At 37.3% G+C, this 23,582-nt stretch overlaps 1 protein-coding gene across 2 annotated transcripts in view; it reads right to left on the reverse strand.

Moving 5' to 3' along the window:
- Nucleotides 1–23,582, reverse strand: part of LARS1 (leucyl-tRNA synthetase 1) — an 80,554-nt gene that overhangs the window by 12,903 nt on the left and 44,069 nt on the right. For both annotated transcript variants that reach the window (XM_036894851.2, XM_057491050.1), the window contains 13 exons: nucleotides 22,278–22,363; nucleotides 22,112–22,177; nucleotides 21,937–22,019; nucleotides 21,412–21,550; nucleotides 20,852–21,064; nucleotides 19,178–19,235; nucleotides 17,880–17,943; nucleotides 14,867–15,050; nucleotides 13,250–13,340; nucleotides 12,251–12,391; nucleotides 11,113–11,253; nucleotides 10,755–10,865; nucleotides 8,501–8,611 (listed from right to left, as the gene is read on the reverse strand). In XM_036894851.2, coding sequence (XP_036750746.2) covers nucleotides 8,501–8,611; nucleotides 10,755–10,865; nucleotides 11,113–11,253; nucleotides 12,251–12,391; nucleotides 13,250–13,340; nucleotides 14,867–15,050; nucleotides 17,880–17,943; nucleotides 19,178–19,235; nucleotides 20,852–21,064; nucleotides 21,412–21,550; nucleotides 21,937–22,019; nucleotides 22,112–22,177; nucleotides 22,278–22,363 — 1,488 coding nt within the window. The remainder of the gene's footprint in view (nucleotides 1–8,500; nucleotides 8,612–10,754; nucleotides 10,866–11,112; nucleotides 11,254–12,250; nucleotides 12,392–13,249; nucleotides 13,341–14,866; nucleotides 15,051–17,879; nucleotides 17,944–19,177; nucleotides 19,236–20,851; nucleotides 21,065–21,411; nucleotides 21,551–21,936; nucleotides 22,020–22,111; nucleotides 22,178–22,277; nucleotides 22,364–23,582) is intronic.

The raw sequence follows: 23,582 nt of genomic DNA on the forward strand, positions 1-23,582 counted from the left end.
TCTAGATGGGAGCACTCCTAGAAAGAGCACAGCACAAAACACCCAACATATGAAGAATTGAGGAGGAGGAACAAGAAGGGAGAGAAGAAAAGAATCTCCAGACAGTGTATATAACAGCTCAATAAGCGAGCTAAGTTAGGCAGTAAGATACTAAAGAGGCTAACCTTGAACCTTTGGTAACCACGAATTTAAAGCCTGCAATGGCAATAAGTACATGTCTTTCAATAGTCACCCTAAATGTTAATGGGTTGAATGCACCAATCAAAAGACACAGAGTAACAGAATGGATAAAAAAGCAAGACCCATCTATATGCTGCTTACAAGAAACTCACCTCAAACCCAAAGACATGTACAGACTAAAAGTCAAGGGATGGAAAAACATATTTCAAGCAAACAACAGTGAGAAGAAAGCAGGGGTTGCAGTACTAATATCAGACAAAATAGACTTCAAAACAAAGAAAGTAACAAGAGATAAAGAAGGACACTACATAATGATAAAGGGCTCAGTCAAACAAGAGGATATAACCATTCTAAATATATATGCACCCAACACAGGAGCACCAGCATATGTGAAACAAATACTAACAGAACTAAAGGGGGATATAGACTGCAATGCATTCATTCTAGGAGACTTCAACACACCACTCACCCCAAAGGATAGATCCACTGGGCAGAAAATAAGTAAGGACACGGAAGCACTGAACAACACAGTAGAGCAGATGGACCTAATAGACATCTATAGAACTCTACATCCAAAAGCAGCGGGATATACATTCTTCTCAAGTGCACATGGAACATTCTCCAGAATAGACCACATACTAGGCCACAAAAAGAGCCTCAGAAAATTCCAAAAGATTGAAATCCTACCAACCAACTTTTCAGACCACAAAGGCATAAAACTAGAAATAAACTGTACAAAGAAAGCAAAGAGGCTCACGAACACATGGAGGCTTAACAACACGCTCCTAAATAATCAATGGATCAATGACCAAATCAAAATGGAGATCCAGCAATATATGGAAACAAATGACAACAACAACACTAAGCCCCAACTTCTGTGGGACACAGCAAAAGCAGTCTTAAGAGGAAAGTATATAGCAATCCAAGCATATTTAAAAAAGGAAGAGCAATCCCAAATGAATGGTCTAATGTCACAATTATCGAAATTGGAAAAAGAAGAACAGATGAGGCCTAAGGTCAGCAGAAGGAGGGACATAATAAAGATCAGAGAAGAAATAAATAAAATTGAGAAGAATAAAACAATAGCAAAAATCAATGAAACCAAGAGCTGGTTCTTCGAGAAAATAAACAAAATAGATAAGCCTCTAGCCAGACTTATTAAGAAGAAAAGAGAGTCAACACAAATCAACAGTATCAGAAACGAGAAAGGAAAAATCACGACGGACCCCACGGAAATGCAAAGAATTATTGGAGAATACTATGAAAACCTATATGCTAACAAGCTGGGAAACCTAGGAGAAATGGACAACTTCCTAGAAAAATATAACCTTCCAAGATTGACCCAGGAAGAAACAGAAAATCTAAACAGACCAATTACCAGCAACGAAATTGAAGAGGTAATCAAAAAACTACCAAAGAACAAAACCCCCGGGCCAGATGGATTTACCTCGGAATTTTATCAGACATACAGGGAAGACATAATACCCATTCTCCTTAAAGTTTTCCAAAAAATAGAGGAGGAGGGGATACTCCCAAACTCATTCTATGAAGCTAACATCACCCTAATACCAAAACCAGGCAAAGACCCCACCAAAAAAGAAAACTACAGACCAATATCCCTGATGAACGTAGATGCAAAAATACTCAACAAAATATTAGCAAACCGAATTCAAAAATACATCAAAAGGATCATACACCATGACCAAGTGGGATTCATTCCAGGGATGCAAGGATGGCACAACATTCGAAAGTCCATCAACATCATCCACCACATCAACAAAAAGAAAGACAAAAACCACATGATCATCTCCATAGATGCTGAAAAAGCATTTGATAAAGTTCAACATCCATTCATGTTAAAAACTCTCAGCAAAATGGGAATAGAGGGCAAGTACCTCAACATAATAAAGGCCATCTATGATAAACCCACAGCCAACATTATATTGAACAGCGAGAAGCTGAAAGCATTTCCTCTGAGATCGGGAACTAGACAGGGATGCCCACTCTCTCCACTGTTATTTAACATAGTACTGGAGGTCCTAGCCACAGCAATCAGACAAAATAAAGAAATACAAGGAATCCAGATTGGTAAAGAAGAAGTTAAACTGTCACTATTTGCAGATGACATGATACTGTACATAAAAAACCCTAAAGACTCCACCCCAAAACTACTAGAACTGATATCGGAATACAGCAAAGTTGCAGGATACAAAATCAACACACAGAAATCTGTGGCTTTCCTATATACTAACAATGAACCAACAGAAAGAGAAATCAGGAAAACAACTCCATTCACAATTGCATCAAAAAAAATAAAATACCTAGGAATAAACCTAACCAAAGAAGTGAAAGACTTATACTCTGAAAACTACAAGTCACTCTTAAGAGAAATTAAAGGGGACACTAACAGATGGAAACTCATCCCATGCTCGTGGCTAGGAAGAATTAATATCGTTAAAATGGCCATCCTGCCCAAAGCAATATACAGATTTGATGCAATCCCTATGAAACTACCAGCAACATTCTTCAATGAACTGGAACAAATAATTCAAAAATTCATATGGAAACACCAAAGACCCCGAATAGCCAAAGCAATCCTGAGAAAGAAGAATAAAGTAGGGGGGATCTCACTCCCCAATTTCAAGCTCTACTATAAAGCCATAGTAATCAAGACAATTTGGTACTGGCACAAGAACAGAGCCACAGACCAATGGAACAGACTAGAGAATCCAGACATTAACCCAGACATATATGGTCAATTAATATTTGATAAAGGAGCCATGGACATACAATGGCGAAATGACAGTCTCTTCAACAGATGGTGCTGGCAAAACTGGACAGCTACATGTAGGAGAATGAAACTGGACCATTGTCTAACCCCATATACAAAAGTAAACTCAAAATGGATCAAAGACCTGAATGTAAGCCATGAAACCATTAAACTCTTGGAAGAAAACATAGGCGAAAACCTCTTAGACATAAACATGAGTGACCTCTTCTTGAACATATCTCCCCGGGCAAGGAAAACAACAGCAAAAATGAGTAAGTGGGACTATATTAAGCTGAAAAGCTTCTGTACAGCAAAAGACACCATCAATAGAACAAGAAGGATCCCTACAGTATGGGAGAATATATTTGAAAATGACACATCCGATAAAGGCTTGACGTCCAGAATATATAAGGAGCTCTCACGCCTCAACAAACAAAAAACAAATAACCCAATTAAAAAATGGGCAGAGGAACTGAACAGACAGTTCTCCAAAAAAGAAATACAGATGGCCAACAGACACATGAAAAGATGCTCCACATCGCTAATTATCAGAGAAATGCAAATTAAAACTACAATGAGGTATCACCTCACACCAGTAAGGATGGCTGCCATCCAAAAGACAAACAACAACAAATGTTGGCGAGGCTGTGGAGAAAGGGGAACCCTCCTACACTGCTGGTGGGAATGTAAGTTAGTTCAACCATTGTGGAAAGCAGTATGGAGGTACATCAAAATGCTCAAAACAGACTTACCATTTGACCCAGGAATTGCACTCCTAGGAATTTACCCTAAGAATGCAGCAATCAAGTTTGAGAAAGACAGATGCACCCCTATGTTTATTGCAGCACTATTTACAATAGCCAAGAATTGGAAGCAACCTAAATGTCCATCAATAGATGAATGGATAAAGAAGATGTGGTACATATACACAATGGAATACTACTCAGCTATAAGAAAAGGGCAAATCCAATCATTTGCAGCAACATGGATGGAGCTGGAGGGTATTATGCTCAGTGAAACAAGCCAAGCGGAGAAAGAGAAATACCAAATGATTTCACTTATCTGTGGAATATAAGAACAAAGGAAAAACTGAAGGAACAAAACAGCAGCAGAATCACAGAACTCAAGAATGGACTAACAGGTACCAAAGGGAAAGGGACTGGGGAGGATGGGTGGGTAGGGAGGGATAAGGGGGGGAGAAGTAGGGGGGTATTAAGATTAACATGCATGGGGGGTAGGAGAAAAGGGAGGGCTGTACAACACAGAGAAGGCAAGTAGTGATTCTACAACATTTTGCTATGCTGATGGACAGTGACTGTAAAGGGGTTTATAGGGGAGACCTGGTATAGGGGAGAGCCTAGTAAACATAATATTCGTCATGTAAGTGTAGATTAGTGATAGCAAAAAAAAAAAAAAAAAAAAAAAAAAAAAGGGCAGTTCCTGTGTGGTAACCTCCAACGAGTTCTACACAAGGGTATAAAGGGCATATAAAAGTGTAGGCAAAGGGTCTGTTTGTGTTTATACAGAGGATCAAAGCCTAATTGGGCTACCCCGAAAATGAACTAAGATACGATATGAAAAAGAACTTCCAACATCTGCACCCTCTGGAAGACTCATGCCAGAAGATGATCATCAAAAAACCCCAACAAAGATCCACGCACTGCTACAGCTGTAGATGCACTCATCCCACCAGTTCCTGGACCTGCCATGGGAATGAGGAAGGAGGTATCTAAGCTGGCCTGTGCATACAGTAAAACAACAAAATTGGACTGGATCTATACTGTTGGAACTCAACCAAGAATTTGGAGAAGTGCAAATTGTAGCGCTCCAAAGTCTTACAACTACAAACTATTTATTGTTAAAAGAACATATGGCATGTGAACAGTCCCCAGGAATGGGTTGTTTTAATTTGTCTGATTTCTCTCAGACTGTTCAAGTTCATTTGGACAATATCCACCATATCATAGATAAGTTTTCACAAATGCCTAAGGTGCCTAACTGGTTTTCTTGGTTTCACTGCAGATGGCTGGTAATTACAGATATGCTTTGGTTATGTAACTATACTCCTATTATGTTAATGTGTGGGTGCAATTTAAGTAGTAGCTTAAAACCTATACATGCTGAAGTTACTCTACAAGAAGATATATCAAAGAAATAATCAATCTTCCCATGTTTTCTTCCGCCTGCTACTTCTATAGCTTTTCTTCTTCCTTCCTAATTACAACCCTTAAATAGAATTCGTGCCTCATATCAAATTTACCGAGTATCATAATTCTTCCAAGTGGTAAAGATACCTCAAGACAAATGCTGGGCATAGAAGCCACAGGGCATAAATATGCAAAGAAGTAAAAAGCTAACCATTTCAAACAATAAGGCTTCTCTCTCACTTACCAACTTCACATTTCCCTGTATGGCCCCGGAAGATGACTGGTTAGGCAGAGACGGGTAAGATTCCTCAAGGGAGGAACAACCTAAGACAGGCACAGTCGCAGGGGGGCCATCAGGTGAGAAATTGGGGATCAACAGAGGTGAGGCTTAGAACCTCACCCCCCCGTTCTGAGAGAAATCTTCTGCATACGTGGATGTTTTATTGCCCTTGTCTAGCTTGGATTAACACATAGTCTACAGGCACACACCTGATCATCTACATGTGCTCTCTTACAACACTAAACTATGTTTTCTACCTTTATCTTGTATCTACCTACCACTTCAGCATTTTATTAAAAATAATAATAATAAAGAGAGAAATGTGGTATCCACATATAAATCAAGTATAAAAACCAAATGAGTATTCATATTTGAACTGACTGTTTATAGTTCATAATGCATGAGCACAACCGAAAGTTTCTGTGATGACTGCCCTTGTACTGTTCACTATGTAACTTATTCATTATGTAAGAATTTGTTCTACATGTAAAAACTTGTTTGTTATGCCTCAGAAGATTGGAGACTGACAAAAATTAGGCTTGGGGTGGAATAATGATTGTGCATTGAGCATTGACTCCCCTATACAGAATTTTATTGTCGTTAACAACCATTTGATCAATAAATATGAGAGATGCCCTCACAAAAAAAAAAAAAAAGGACAGACTTCCAATGGTAAAATAAATTAGTAACCGGGATGTAAGGTATAGCATAAGGAATATAGTCAAGATATTGTAACAGCCTGGTAGGGTGATAGCTGGAACCTAGAATTATGTATATAAATGTTCTACCACTGTGTTGTACACTTGAAACTCATGTAATGTAATACTGTGTGTCAACTACCCTTCAATAAAAAATAATTATTAAAAAAAAAAAAAAAGAAAGAAACAAACCCTACCATTTGCAACAACATGGATGGAGCTAGAGGGTATTATGCTCAGTGAAATAAGCTAGGCAGAGAAAGACAAATACCAAATGATTTCCCTCATTTGTGGAGTGTAACAACGAAGCTAAACTGAAGGAACAAAATAGCAGCAGACTCACAGACTCCAAGAAGGGACCAGTGGTTAACAAAGGGGAGGAGTGGGGGAGGGTGGGTGGGGAGGGAGGGAGGAGATTGTGGGGTATCATGATTGGTACACATGGTGTGTGTGGGGTCACAGGGAACACAGTGTAGCACAGAGAAGGGACATAGTGGATCTGTGGCATCTTGCTACACTGATGGACAGTGACTACAATGGGGTGTGGCGGGGGACTTGACAGGGTAAATGTAATAACCACATTGTTTTTCTTGTGAAACCTTCATAAGAGTATATATGAATGATACCTTAGTTTAAAAAATCCCTGAAAATTTAAAAATTTTTTTAAAGTCATATTATATGGGTACTCAGATAACCCTTTGGCATATATAAAATAATTTCTTATTCTTAATTTTCTTGAACATGAAACAAAGTATTTGCCACTCATGTATAACTTTCAAGATCCACATTAATAAGGATAAATGTAGCTTCCTGCCTAGAACATGGGCACTAAGTGACCCAACATGATTCCTGGTATTCACTGTTTTCATTTACCATCCAAGTTGGGTTTTTTTCCCATGAAAAAGTGCTAGAAGCTATTCTCTTATTACCAGATTTATTAAACACTTTTTTTTTAAAGTTTCAAATCACTAGCCTGGCAAATCAACAATATTACTGAGAAAAATATATTATTACTAAAACAGTCTACCACTGCTTTTTCAAAAAACCAACTGTTCAATCTGAATTTTTACTACTTTTCATATCAGTTTCACTGGATTCTTAACACGTCATCAGAATTCACTGCCTCTGCAACCACCAACAGGGTATTCTGTTGGGTCCATATACTGACCACCGACCTAGCACTCTGACCAACAGCACTAACTGAGCAGGGAACCAATGAATCATGAGCTTATCTACGTGCATATTGTAACTTGATTGGTGTAGGTCAACCCAGGATTCTAAATTACTTTTGAAGCTTCAAACACCACAGGCTAGGTAGTTGATTCTGGTTTAGAAGCATTAAAAGACTTTCCTTAGAATATAATCTACTCCGGTGAAAGACAAGCTAAGAGTTTTGGTCTCCAGCAGGCAGGCATCTGTAGCCTAGAAAATCTGAGAATCAATACAAAGTACAAGAACAACCACTATGTGCCTAGGAGGCTAGAAGACAGATTTATATTTATAAAAACATTTACCGAGCCTACTTTTTGACAGATAATTGAGTGTGGTAAGTATATTATTTCATTTATTCCTCATAGTACTCCTAAAAGGTAGTTTCTATTAATTTCCTCATTTTATAAATTAAAAGCTTTGTGGCCCAGAAATTTAACTGATTTGTCTAAGGCCTCTACACTAGTAAGCGACAGGCAAACATGATTTGGACCAAGATTCGTCTGACCCCAGAGCCTGAGATCTTAAGCAATATAAAGGCTTCTGCTTCTCTTTGTCTAGAAATCCAGAAAATCAGTTATGTATAAGAAGAAAACGGAAAGTCTAACCCAATGATTCTCAGTGTGTGGTGGCGGCAGGGGAGTGGGGGCCGATTTTGCCCCCAGGAGCCGTCTGACACTGTCTGGACACTTGGGGTCGCCACAGCCTGAGGAGGAGAGGGGGAGGCGTGCCAGTTCACCGGCATCTGGTGGGCAGCTGAACGTCCTGCAGCGCATGTGCCAGCCTCCCACAGCAAACAACTGTCTGGCCCAAAACATTAAATAAGCCATAGAAACCCTGGTCTAACCACTATAAACAGTGTTTTATCCAGTTTAGCTAAACCTATACAAATGAGGAATCTTGGTTCTAGCAACAGAGTCTAGTAGAAGCAGCCTAACGTCAGCCGGATACGCTTGCTCCTCAGGCTGAACATGAAGCGGATCGTCTGGCGCAGCAATTCTAAACCAACTTTTCTTCCACAATACATATTTTCACATACTTAGCAGTTCCACAAGTAAACCCCAAATCTAATTGCTCATTTGTCTCAACCCCTGATTGAAAAGTTCTGTATTAGCAGATTTCCTGTGGGAGAATGTACCAAAGTCTTCCCCTTCCTTCTGCTGTCCTAGCAAACCATCACTCATGTGGTCACAGCCACACACGGGCCACGGCTCACCTTGATCATGGCAACAAACGGCATCACTTTCTTCATGTACTTCTTCAGTTCTGGCAAACTGCCTAGTTCACTGGCAATGATTTTGTTATCAGGCAATTTCCCACTGTTGGTCTAAAAAGAAGAATGGAGGAAGAACAGGAGAAAAACATGTTAAAGATGACACAGGACAGTCGATGTGCCTGCATGAAGGCGGCCAGACACAGAACGGTGGCCTCCACCAGTCTGCGAGAGGAGAGGAGAGCGTTCCATGAAGCCCTTGCAGGAAGTGAGAGGAGGTGAAAGATACAGAGGGAGTCCCCCACTGCCTCTGAATTAAAGAGCACATGCTTGTTAGGGTAAAGGGAAAGGCAGGGGCATCGTGCTAAGAGCTGAGTTTTTCCTTACACTAATGGCATCTCTAAGACTGTAACATTAGATCTTATCTGGGGAGAAAACAAAATGATCTTACAAAGATCTGCTTGTCTTCAAACTTCTAAAAGCATTTCTCTAGTCGTAACAAAATGAAGCCTACGCAATTATCATACTAGATACATATAATGTCAGCTTTTGAATATTCTTCCTTATAAACTGTTAGCACAAGTGTGAAAAAAAGAATCTTTAGCTATCGACGTGTTAAAAATATTTCTATCTACTCAAAAATAAATGCCTATATCATATATCATTAATAGGCACACAGTCCCAAATCCCAAATGTGCTACCTGAATTTAAATTCATTTCTGCAAACAGCAACTGTCCACTTCAATAGAATGAAAAATAAAGCAAGCTGCCTTTTCAGAGTTTTGGGTGACTTATTTTCTCCTAATTGTAAAAGCACAGCATCAAAGCCAAGGATTGGGAATAAATCTAAATGAAAAGTAATTTATAGTAAGATGTCCAATTATCTATTTACTTTCAATTCTAATCTTTACTAAAGTACATGGGAAAAAATATTTTCTCTACTTGTCAGTGTGTTGCTTTAAAATATATGAAAAAGAAAAGCAGAGGATGGGAAACACTCCTTTTCCTCATATCTATCTCCAAAAAGGTGCCATATTCAACACAAGAATATTCTTCTTGATGATAAACAAATATTCTTTTAGTTCTTTAGATGGAACAAATGAAAATTTAAAAGGAAGCTGATCACTCCAGATAATGCCAAAAGATGATATTGTTTTGAAACTATATAATAGCTAGTCAATGATTACTAAATAAAAATGTACCTTCTAAAAGAACAGTAGTGATGCATTTTTTAATATCCAGGACATTACATAATATTTGGTTCTCCCACTGCTTCCTTGTAAATGCTGGTATGAATATGTTACCCACAAAAGCACAATTTCATTTTTCTCCCCAGCAAAGGAGCTTTGACTCTTCTACTTAAGATATGGCAAAATCTGCAAGCAGATTCTAAAGCCTACAGTCTTCTGTTACACACACGGAGGTAGTTCTCATGAAAACGGGTTCTCAAGGGATGCAAAAACACTTGCTCTTCTCCTTCCATCAAACTTAAATTTATAAGTTTTTCTGAGTATTTCTCTGTGAAGTATTGAAGCAAAATTCCAATAAAGGTCTCAAAAATCAGAACTAAGCATTTTTCCTTTATGTCATCAGTTTATGATTTGGCCTTAATCTCTATTTTCTCTTTTTCTGCTTTTTAAGTGCACCTTAATGGTTTGTGTCTATCTGTGACTGTTGCTAACAACCTGAGCAAAAATTCCACAACACATACTTTGTTTCCACATTTTAAATGTGAAAGGTAAAAGGTAGATGAATTTTTCTTCAGAAAAACCTAGAACTAAGTTTAAATATTGGATTTTTTAAAAATATAACTATCGTTTAACAACTACCTGACAGAGCCAAAAACAGCATTGAGCTCTCCATTTCTACAGGTAATTATCAAATTGAACATTTTCTTTTTAATTATTCAAGAGCCAAGGTTCAAATTTTCAATGTTCAAGTCACAATAAACACAAAAGACAAACTCGGTCCTTTTGCCCCGTAATTTTAACCACACATATGAAAAAGTCACACACCTTTTAATTGCATACAACTAAATACAGTGTATTTTTGTATGAAAGTTTCAGAAATGGTGAAGAAAACAGCAGCTTTTCCCTCAGCATCCATCTAAGAGCCACCAAAGACAACAAAGGCCACTCCATGCTAAAGGTGATCAGATGAATCCGCCTGTCTTCCTCCCCCCGGACACTGCCAACAGCACAGGAAACAAAAACACAGGCAGTACACAACATGTTGGGGGGAGTACTAAGTACATCACCTCAAAATGATTACGTAGAACTGACAGGGTGGTATGCTGCCAAGATGGATAGTTCTTCGCCACATAGATGGTGCAATGTGAAGGCCTCTGAGGTGGTTGCCTGTCAGTCTTCTAGAAGCAGAAGAAAAGGAAAAGCATCTAATCACTTTCATATACACCAAAAATGAAGGTGCCCTTACCCAATACATACCACTTCTTCCTTTAACACTAAAAAAATACACATACTACAAAATTAGATTAGCAGTGAAGGGAGCCCTACACATTTTAATGAAAGTTATCTTAATTTTCATTACTATTATATGTTATCTGACCAAAAACTTTTAAGAAATGACCTTTTTTAAAAAAAGAATGACTTCACCTTCCCTTTAGCTGGCATCAGATAGCTCTTGAGTCGCAATCTAAGGTCATGTGCAACTTCCATCAGATACTGTGAGGAACGGATCAAGGCTTCATCCACAGGACCCGCCAGAGGCCATGAAGCATTCAAAACTGAGTCAGGCTTTAAGACAAAAAGGTTCAGTGACATTAGACAACAGAACTGTTTTATGATTCTTGACTACAGTTTCATACCAACGCTACCATCTGTAATTGTGTGCTCAAAGTTCAAACATGACTACACATAACACAGCCCCTGATCTAATGTTCCCTAGAATTCAAGCTGTGAAGTCTGACTCTGCATTCTTAATTAGTACCCATTGTACAAGCATATTAATACCCCCACACATATGCTCACTTTCAAAGAAAATTATGTAATGCTAATTTGCCTAAATTTAATCATTATTATATAAATTATGCATACTCTCAGTTTTTATCCTATGAATATATCCAGTACTGAAAGCATGGCTATTCAGTATATATATCATGAGCAGATTTTTGCATTGTTCATACACTGAAAAATACAAAATGCCTGGCTAATAAGGTTGGAAAGAAGTTATTAAACCAGTGAGTCTGTTTATCTGCAAGCCTGGGAAAAATAATCGAATTTATCCTCCCAGTAAGAATGCTAATATAATATCCCTGAATATGAAGCCCTATATATGCCCAGAATTTTATATAAAATAAGAATATTTATGCAAATATATGCTTCTATCTTTGTTTATAGTCAGCTCCTCATAGTTATTTATATCTTAATATTTTCACCATTTTAACAAACATTAGGAAAACAGTATTAGTTACATATGTATTCAGATGTATATCTGAATGTATGCAAATGCATTATAAGATTTCCTAACAAGTAGGTGATAAACATCCGCATAGTCATGTTTTAAAATACACACACTGTGCATTTATAAATAAAGGCACATACATGATGTAGCTGTCTAAACAAAGGTTGCTGCAGTTTATTTTAACCTGCTGTAATAATTATGAGATGATGAATCTGACATTATTCTTAAAACACTCATTTTCAGTCTTTTTTCTCTTAAGTAATATTATTAAGATATTTATTTAATAAGGGTCAGATCAAACCCACCCATATCTTAAATGCATAAAGATACCTTTCCCAGGAGTGTCCAGATGTGCTCACACACATGTGGACAGAATGGAGTCAAGAGAAGCGTCTGAACTTCAATAAACCGGGACACGAGATCTCTGTGCATCCCTTCTATGGCCAATTCACGGTACTTATCTTTGGCGGCCTACAAAATTTGAAATTATTTACCATTTCTCTCCCCATACTTCTTGAAAATAATATTAAAGGAAAATAATTCAGCATCTCTATTTTAATGCATTTTTAAGTTTCTAATCTTTTAAAATTCCATAATGAATTTTTGTAAAGATTTTACTTTAACTACTTTCAAATAAATGAACACCTATTTTTGTCCAAAGGATACTGCAGTTTATATTAATGACTCTCAAGAAAAATTTTTTAAGAAGACATTTTGTAACAGACATAAAAGTTGAACAATTTAAACTGTGTACTAAGTAAGGGTGAATAGGAGGAGCAAACAAGAAAGATATTAAATACCAAAAAAGGCTAAAAATACAAAACATTGCTCCACTCAGCACTTACTCTTATTTAACCATGTCTCTGAAAACCAAGTTACATAAATCCCAATGTGATTATTTTACAAACCCGGCTGAGGAAAACTGTTTTTACTTAAAGCATTTGAACTGCCAAATCTGAGGAAATACTGACACCTTGTGGAAAACCTCAGAAAATGTTTGTTTTCAAACTAATGGTGACTAGCTACAATTGTGCCATTTTTAAAATCAATTTAAAAATGTTTTCCTGGAAAATGTATCCGATTCTTAGATTTCACCTCTTTATTAACTCACGGCTCAACTAGAAATAGAATTATTTATAGTAAATAGACACAAAAAAAAAAACACCAAAGAAAACTAAGATCACAATTTATTGAAGAATTTTTAAACATCTTGGCAAGATTTTCAGTTTCCACTTTAGATGAATTATTCTGTTATAGCAGGAGGGAAAAAGGGTGAAATATATCATATTCACACTGAAATATTTTATAGCTACTAAAAGAATAGCCTACCTGAAACTCAAAAAACCCTGTTTTCAAAGCTTCTTTAAACATCATCTTTTCATAGTTTTGATCTGTTTTTATAATTCCTGCATTCATTTCACTATTGAAGAGGAAAAAAAGGTTACTGAGTTTAAAGGCAATATATATATATAGGCATAAAAAGCCACCACATACACTAATAAAATGAGAACAATGCTGAAACGTTTATGACTGCTCCAACACAAAACCACTTCTGTGTCCCTCACAGCTGTGTGACTGCAGCTTCCATACTGTCTATCCACTCTTAAGTATGATTGATCATCGGACAATGCTTAGCTCCTGTTTATGACAATACAGCTAACAATGTGCTTGTTTAAAAATTTCCTGACAGAAACGTCATTATGAAGCCCAAAATGCAATACAAAAATAGCTCACCTAAGGTTGTAGTCAGGTTTAATTGCTGTATTTTAAACTACAGACACTGGATATTAAAAAAAAAAATTTCCTCATGCTATGCAGGCCCTTCATAATTTGGCTTAGTCTGGCCCCAGTTTGTTGGAGTGCCTGCTTCTGCCTGCACACATCACACTTCAAATATATACTATACTCTTTCCATGGCTCTCTCCGCTCCTTGCAAAAATCCTATTTGTTTTTCAAGAAACCCAGAATTCACAGGCCATCTCGGAATTCCCTCTATCCCTATAATTTAGTTATTGATTGGGTGTTTTTTCTCTCTGTTAGACTACAATAAAGAATTAGGTCTCATGCATCTTTTTTACACCAGTGTTTAGCACAGTAATTGATCTGCTGATCAAGAGGTTGATATATGTCTTTCAAAGGAAAAAAAAAAAAGACAGTTATCCTCTTTATATGTACTCTTCTTTAACCATTCTGCCCTGCTAACACGGGACAGCATGGTAAAACAGTTACGAGAATGGGCTCTGGAGACACACTCCCAAGTGTGAAATTAACTAGATTTGAAGCATTTAAGGAAATACTTAATTTTTCTAAGCTTCCATTTCTTTAACTATAAAATAGAGCTAACAATATTTTCATCATATGAGGCTGCTTTGAGGCTAAAATCAGATAATGGAAGCACCTAGCGTAGTACCTGGCACAGTAAGCTTTCAATGAACAGTAGTTATTATTAACATCTAATTTATTTTAGGAAAAAGAAAAAAAAACAGAACTTAAAAATGCACCAGGATCCGGAGAAAGACAAGTACCAAATGATTTCCCTCATTTGTGGAGTATAACAAAGCAAAACTGAAGGAACAAAACAGCAGCAGACTCACAGACACCAAGAAAGGACTAGTGGTTACCAAAGGGCAGGGGTGGGTAGACTGGGTGGGGAGGGAGGGAGAAGGGGATTAAAGGATATTATGATTAGCACACATAATGTAGGGGGTCACAGGGAAGACAGTACAGCACAGAGAAAACAAGTAGTGACTCTGTAGCATCTTACTACACTGATGGACAGTGACTGCAATGGGGGGGGGGCTTGATAATATGTGTGAATGTAGTAACCACAATGTTGCTCATGTGAAACCTTCATAAGATTGTGTATCAATGATACCTTAATTTTTAAAAAAATGCACCAGGACCAAGCAACTCTAAAAGACTAAGTGGCTGGGGTCCACAGATTACCTGGCAAAGACTCTATCATTGAAGGTGCTGGCAGGGCCACTCCTCAGGCTGTCCCAGTTGGCAACCATTTCTTTCACCCACTCCACCCAGGTGTACAGGCGGAGAATACCTGCATCTGCCATGGCTTCCACAAAGTTAGCATCTTCAACAGTGTCACCAGCGTCAGCCAGAGCCAAGCGCATTCCTAGAAGAAGAAGAGAAAAAATCCATGATTTTAAAATGTGGGTACTGAGTGCCGGTTATGTGTCCAGCTGGGTGCACTAAGAAGCCTACATATAAACTAAGAAATAACAAACACTTGAAAGGACTGCAGTGGATTAACAGCAAAGATAATAATCACCAAAAGCAGGATCCATAACAACATTGTTAAAATGTGAATCATCTGTATTGATTTGCATACACGCAGCATCAATATGTTTCTTCTCAGGCATGTTGAGCTATTGAGATAAAGTGATCTTCAATGAGGCAGAGGAAGAAAATGATAAACGGGTGATAGATATCCCTAGCAGTATCTCAGCCTCATTTAAAGGTAGCAAAATACTATATTTAAATGTATGAGAACACACATTGATGCCTTATGTATACACATACATATTTAATTTCTTAGTCCTACAGGTAGATTACTCTAAGTTTTCTACTAACAAAACTACTTTTCAACCAAAATCTTATATTCTAAAATAATGGGAAAAAAATCAGTAAGAGTCTAATTAAATTCCAGGACATCCTTATAACAGAACACTACACTGCTACAAAAAAGAGGAAACTTCATGTATCAGTATGAAGTGGTCTCAAACATGAACTGAAAAAGACTAAGTTTAGAACAATATGTATAGTACGTTACTATTTGTACCTTAAAGGGGTGAATGAGAACATGTAACATTAAGTTACATATGTATTAAGTATCTCTTATAATACAGAAGTTGAAAATCTTGTTAAACTTCTTATTTTGATATAATTTTATACTTACAGGAAAGTGGCAAAAGACAGCAAGAGAATAAACATATACCATTTACCTGGCTTCCCTAATGTTAATAATTTACATAATTACAGTTTCAAAATCAGGGTTAATATTAGCACAATACTATTTATTAACTGAAGTATAGACTTTATTCAAATTTTACCAGTTTCTCCTCTAACATCCTTTTCCTATTCCAGGATCCAATCTAGAATCCCACATTGCATTTAATTGCTTTATCTCTCCTTGATCTCTTCAAATCTGTGAGTTTCTCAGTCTTTCTTTGTCTTTTATGACCTTGACACTTTTGGTGAGTACAAGTAAAGTTATTTAACAGACTTTCTCCAAACTTGGGTATGTTCAATGTTTTCTACTAGAGTGGGGCTGTGAACCTTTGGCAAGAATATCACAAACATGATCCTGAGTGGCTTCTCAGTGTATCATTATCAGGGAGATACACGGTACTGATATGATACCGTTACTAGTACTGCAAACCTTCATCTCTTGGTCAGGGAGTGTGTCTGCCAAGTTTCTCTGGTTACTGGTTTTCCCTTTGTGATTAAGAAATACCCTGGGAGAGAAGCTGTGAGAATACATACGCAAAGATCTTGTTTATCCTGAAACTTTCACCCTTTCATTTTGGCCACCATTGGTGGATTTTGTCCATAACAATTATTACATGATGTGTGCCGAGCAGTGATTTTATATTTCACTAACTACTTCTATAATTATTCACTGGAATTCTTCTGAAAGGAAGAGTTATTCCTACTCCCCCATTTATTATTCATACATTAATATATATCAGTAGGGACTCATGGATATTTAATTTATTCATTGGGTGATAATCCAATACTACATTGTTTATTTTCTTTCTTATTGTCCTAGCTTGGGCAACTGGAAGGCCCTTCAAGTTGGTTCCAATGTCCTTTCAAAATGTCCCCAACCTTTTAAAAATATTTCCTTATGTTCTGGCACCACAAGATGTTGCATGCTCATCTTGTATTTTCTCTCCTCTGGCCCTCAACTCAGTTCTCCCAGGAATCCTATTTCCCTTTACTGGAGAATTGTATTTAGAAACCAAGATCTGAATGCCATTTGTTTCATTGCGACTGCTCATGGGCCCTCTCCCGACAGAGCGAGGGAAATGGATGATGTGTACCAACCCCCACACACAGCTGGGTCTAAAACAGACGTCTGTCTGTGAGTTCCTCCTGATTTGCCAATTCCAACCCAACATCATGAGTTCATTCTAGCACTCACCCCTATTTATGGCCTCTCTCTCACAGTGCTCATCTACAATGCATTCTTTTATTTGTTCAATCCCAGGACACAAAAAGTAGTTTCAGAATTGCTAATCTACACCTCTTATAAGAAAAAGATTTACTAACTACAGCATTTGAGTACAGCTCTTTTTGGCTAACGGTGTCCAGAAAAAATACTGTTTTTCTAAGTTACTTAGGTTAGTTCCTCTCCATCCCCTTCAGTACAATATCAAATTGTGCCAGCCATGATCAGTAAAAACAAGTGGCCTCATGGCCAAAGACTAAGTCACATAGAAATGAATGGTTCCGTCAGGTTAGATGGTGCATTTCTTCCCTTGACAAATAATCATCAAATGGAACAGTACTGAGGCAAGGGAAAAAATGTTTCTAAACAATGAAGGCTCCCAGGTTCAAGTCATCCTTATTTATATCAAACAGAGAGCAATACTATGGAAAGGCTTCCGATATACTCAACATCTCTACAAACCAACTCTTCAGTATTAGATGTAGTAAGAAATTAAAAGCAAGTCAGGTAGCAATTACAGTGAGTTTCTTTTAAAAGACGCCTCTAATAATCTCAGGTAGAATTTGTTCCTAAACAGATCACATCAGAACTCTTAAATATTACGTATTAAATATTATGTTGCTTGTACACAAAGAAAACATGAGTATTCTTAAGCATTGATAAAAGCAAAAGACAAAAGCAATAAAATTAAAACAACAATTTTATCTTGCCTTCTGTAATCTGAGGAGAACAAGACCCCATGCAACAGTACTAACAAAAATATACACTCACCATCAGCCGAAAATTTGTCAATAGCTTGGGTCAGAGTGAGAAAGTTGCCTGTGGATTTTGACATCTGAAACAGAAAGTCAATGATTAAGCATTAATAAGAATATATATAAAAGAACCAAATTAATTTGGGGTTGGCCACAATTAGATAAAGACAAAAGGATTAGAAACATGGAAAGAAAAAGATAATTTACACTAATTTCACAGAGGAGAAAACTGAAGTACAGTCAATAGAGTGACCTGCCTGCATCACCCAGCTAGCCGGTGCCAGAGGGCAGGTGTGCGTGCTGGGCTCTGCCTGACGGCAGCACGCTGTTTACTGCAGCCTAACCATGTTTACTGTTTAAAAATTCTTGTCTTAGCAGTGACTCCATAGCATCTTACTACACTGATGGACACTGACTGCAATGGGATGTGGGGGGGACTTGCTAATAGGGGTGAATGTAGTAACCACAATGTTGCTCATGTGAAACCTTTGTAAGATTGTATATCAATACCTTAATTTAAAAAAAAAAACTTAAAAAAAATTTTTGTCTGTATCATAACTTTGCCAATGATACCAAAGAAAAATGACTGTTCCTTCAATTTTCCACTACATGGAAATAAAGTATCTTGTTCTAATAAAATTAGTACTGTGTATAATACAACAATGTTGAGACCAAGGAAAAAGTCATAACAGGATTTATATGCATATATCAAAACATATATATGGTTCCACTCTTACTAACAGGAAAATGAGGTCAATTATCAAAAATCATCAAAAATCCTGGTGACCTAACAAAATCTATAAAATAGCCCAGGCTTCTACTCAAAGAGCTATTTTTTAGCCTATAGCACAGATTATCTTAAATGAATTCTTTCATTCTTTCAATATTAAAGCACTGGCTAAAAATTGTTTCATTTTGCAATTCCTACCATTCGTTATTTGTTTAAGAAAGAAAGATACCCTAGGGTCACAATGCCAGGATCACTACATTTCCTGTCCCTTTCTCTGTCTCTCTGTGCCTCTGTGTCTCTCTCTCTCTCTTCTCCAGTCACAATTTGTGTCAACTTTTTTCCCTCTAAATACAAATGCTGTAACAGGTAAGTTTTCCCCATCTCTCCCCTCAATTAATACATCTGCTCTACTCACTCCATTTTAAAGATCAAACTTTAATACATGCTGGTAGTCCTAAACATTTTAAATGGAAGCTTTTTAATGCTCTGATTTTCATATTCTTTATTTCTCTAAAACGTTCAACTCCCTAAATCTGAGAAGTTTTCTAAATAGTTTTAAATTTTCAAGAGTCAATGCACCCTACCTTCTCAGAGTTGAGGAGGAGATGTCCATTTGCTCGCACAGCTGCAGGCCACTTTTCACTTTACAGGTAAATATTTAAAGACAGAAAAAAAGACTTAAAGATATGTTTTAGGCTCAAAAATCTGAGGTACATACTAAAAGATTTGTAAGAGTTTGCTAAGATAAATGTACAAGGATATTTACTGAGTTCCCATTCACAATAGGAGACAAAAGAAAATAAGGAAAATGTCCATTAGTAAAGGACTGGTTATATAAACTATGGTTCAGGCATACAATGAAACACTATGTAACTTTTAAAAATACAGGCAGGGATATAAATATCCATATATATATATATATATATATGTATATATATATATATATGTATATAAAAAGATCTTAGAAATATACTGTTACAAAAACAACAACAGAGTAGCATCAACAATGTGGTATCTTTGTATAAATTAAAAAATAAATACCTATAGATACCTGAGGCTGGTATATGCATAAATACATTTTCCAGAAGAAATTGCAAGAAAGCAGTAGCAGGGATGAGCTTTGGGAAGCAGAGTAATACAGAGGCAAAGGTGAAAGTTCGCTCTTACCTTTTTACCTTTATGAACTGCCTGCACTTTCAAACTATGTACACATCATTCATCACTCCAGCCACATGGGAAACAGTGACTGAGCAAGAGCTCTGCAGCCAGACTACTGTGGTCTGCTTCCTGAATCTGCCACTGCTGGCTAACTGGGTGAACTATTTGAGCTCTCTATGCCTCAGTAAGATTCCTTGCCTGTGAAGTGAGGATATTACAGACGTTCCTCGAAAAGTTGAAGTGAGAATTACATGAGTTACTGAAAGTGATTAGAACAGTGCAGGGCATAAGCACCTGACGTTATTACTCACCCATAATTTCTACCTAATGTTTGTCAAAAACAGGATGCAAAGGAATGAACATTCAACTATATTACCAATAAGTACCTCTGAGATACACAATTTCTCCAAAAATACTTTTTAAACAACAGAAAAAATAATTGGATGACAAGAATCATATCAGATTTAGTTTATCCCTCTACCTCAAAATCTTCCTTTTATTCTTGACAAAGAAAATACAATCTCATTCTGAATATAAGAAATCACATGAGATTGTTGTGGTTTTTACAAAAGAAAATTTGAACAGAGGGACGAGTTGTTTCTTCAGCTAGTTGAGGGACTGGAGGCACAGAGATGTGTCTGGGTCAAGAGGAAAGATGATAAGGATAACTCTGAGCACACTGTATTAAAAAGGCCTTTTAGGTCCAGATTCCAGTCAAAGCATCATTGGCAACTAATGCTGTAACCTGGGGCTCTTGGCTCTAAAAGGTGGTTTCCTTCCAATTCTAACATTCTAGGCTCTGTCTTAAACTGCCTTATTCCTGCATCTAACAGGTCAAATGAGTCACATAACAGGTCAAGTGAACGACTGATAAGACTATCAATATACCCAACATATGACATGCTTTGGTGGCCCAAAGTACGTATGAGGATTTCTAGATGTAACAGATAGGAAAAAGTGTACTTAAATATATTAAAATGTAAGAAAAGAAAAAGGTAATCGGCATATCTATACTCTCTATAACTTCTTATGTAGTTGAATCTACAAGGCACCCTTGTCAGTAATCAATAAATTTAGTGCACATCTTTTTTAGCACTCACCTTTGTTCTGGCCACATAGCCACGTGATTATAAAGGTAATACGAAAGATGATTTGGAACAAGATCCTTGCCAGAGACTCGGAGATCTACAGGGTACCAGGACTCGAATTCCTTCTTTAACTGATCTAACTTTTCCTTTGGGATCTGAGTCTTAGGAAATGGAGCCTCTTTAAAGAAAACATAATCCCAAACTTCCTTGGCCATCTGTTGTGGTCTATGTTAAAAATAAAACAAAATGCAACAACAAAATACACATAATTTCTTTGAAAGAATCAATATTTTAATCTAATCACAAAGTAGGAACCTTTTTCTTAATGTAGTATAGTAACAAATTAAGACAATGGACTCCCATAAGAATGAAGAATGGGATAATCATAATAATAGAGAAGAAGCTATTTGTAACTTTTTGTCAATTCAATAGCAAAAAAGCAAAAACATCATGACAAAATTCTGCTAAATGATTCTTAGGAAAACTAAACACTGAATAAAAAGAACTTTCAATACCTAAATCAAAAGATCACACCTCCTGCCCACACACACTCGCCTCTTTCCCTTACCCACCTGATGCCCAGCAGAGACTCGGCCTGTCCACGCAAGCTGCCCCCCTGCAACAGGTGTGCAACTGTGTAAAATGCCATGTAAATAGTGGAATCAGAGAGCGATTCAATCAGCCACTGCTCATCCCACGGCAGACGGGTACCTGCAAGATAAAAAGAGGAAAATTAATGCATGAGGAACCTAACAGACACTTCATCTATAAAATCCACATTGTCAAGAAGATGTCTACAGCATTTACAAAGCTTACTTAGAAAGTTCTCAAATTTACCTGAATAATTAATAAAGTGGTAAATAGAAATGCGCTAAAAAAAATTACACCTCAAATAAAAATAAAAGCAAGGGCGTCAGAAAGGGCATATGCTTCTACCACCAGGCAGACGGCAGGGAGCCGCATCCCAGTCCCCCGCCCCTAACTGGAACCTCTCACTTCCAATTCAGAAAAACACTAGAAGGGGGAGAAGGCTAAAAGCATTGATTTCGCGTGTCATTGGCAAGGTCATTCAAACCGAAGAACTGAAGGTTGCCTACCTAAACCGTAAGTTCTTGAGCAAGCGTGCTCTTGCAGCCAGCCTAAGGTAGCTTCGAAATTCCTCCTGGTCTCCTCACAGAACCTGGGGAGAGTGAAAGGCAGTGTCTCTCTCCCCCTGATTGTCTTCCGGGCTTCTGTCTCCTTTCCCTCCCTCATCACTTTCTCCCATCTTACGTTTCCAGGTTCTTCAAGCACTGCAATGTCTGTTTTTTCCAGTTCTCTTCTCCATAATCCAAGTACCTGGGAGTGGACAAATCGATTAAAAAAAAAATAGATAGAAGTCAAAAAGACTAAGCAAAGTGCCTAAAGGAAATTACGTCTTGCTATAAAAGAGACTGACCACTGGTCACACAGGGCCACAACGCATTCATCTGAAGACCTGGACATAACTTGTTTCTCTGGTTCCATGTAAATAAATGCATCTCCCTAAATGAAAGTAAACAAAAAAATGTATCAGATAGTGTGTGAAGTCAATCTCAACTCCTCAAGGATAATAAAAAAAAGCTCTTTAAAAAATACTATCCTACCAATAACCAAACCACCACATTTTCATTACGTCTTCCCTCATCCCAGGGTAGAAATTACCTGCCTTTCTTTCTATGCAACACTTGATTTTGAAAAGGTTTGCATTTTCATCAAATGGACCACCTTCCCTAGGTATCAATTATCCCTTTTCAGTGGAAAGTAAATGATGCTGAATAGTTTCTAATCCTATGGTCTGAAGGTTAGGCTGCCCATGGCAGCCTTTTATTCTTATTTTTTAAAAAATATAAAGAAAATATGCAATTAAGTACAATGGGAACCACTGCTTTTTTAAGAAAATTACACCTAAAATAAAAATATAAAGATGCACAAAAATTAAAAATAGAAAGTATTGTTAATAAAAATTTATAGTGCCATGAAAAATCCTCACTAAAAAACTATCTGCAAATCTTATTTTTTACCAAATATAAATATCCCTTAATGTACTATGGTCCCAAATTTGTTAGACTAGGATAATTTTTTAAAATAAAATTTAGCATTATTAGTCATAAAATAATTCACTGCTCTGTATTCTTAATACAAGTCTTCCAACTGAACTTAAATAACTAAGATGTTGGTTTAAAGATGGTAAGTTAAAAACAAGACATTTAACTGTGCTCCTTCTCAAAATTCCAACAAAATGGCACAAAGAGGTTTTTTTCTTTTAACAGCCTGAGCCTCCAAAGACAAAAAGAAGGAAAAAGAAACAGTATCAACCAAATTCTGGAAGCTAAAAAGGCAGGATGAGTGACTAACTGTATTGTAAGACCAAAGGAATGTAGCTGGACACTAAGCCATCGGTACGGAAGCCAAGGCAACCCAGTCGGCACCAGCAAGCCTCCAAGGCCCCAGCACTTACGGCACAAGACAGCTCTGGAGGCAGAGGTAACATGAGGATGAAAAGAGCAGGTCTCCCTCAAGTCTTCTCAAGCATTAGAAACCCAGATCCCTAACCCCACACTACACAGACAGGCAACTGCTCTTCCCTGTGTCAGCAGAATAATGAAGGTTTATTTGCTGGAGAGGACAAAGGAGAGTCTCTGGGAGACTAGAAGACAATACTGAGGGTCCGAGTGTCACAGCAGAAAAAAGGATTATATGAAAGTCAGCACACTCGGGTATT

Source organism: Manis pentadactyla, chromosome 13 (assembly GCF_030020395.1).
Source record: "Manis pentadactyla isolate mManPen7 chromosome 13, mManPen7.hap1, whole genome shotgun sequence".
Classification (NCBI taxonomy): Eukaryota; Metazoa; Chordata; class Mammalia; order Pholidota; family Manidae; genus Manis; species Manis pentadactyla.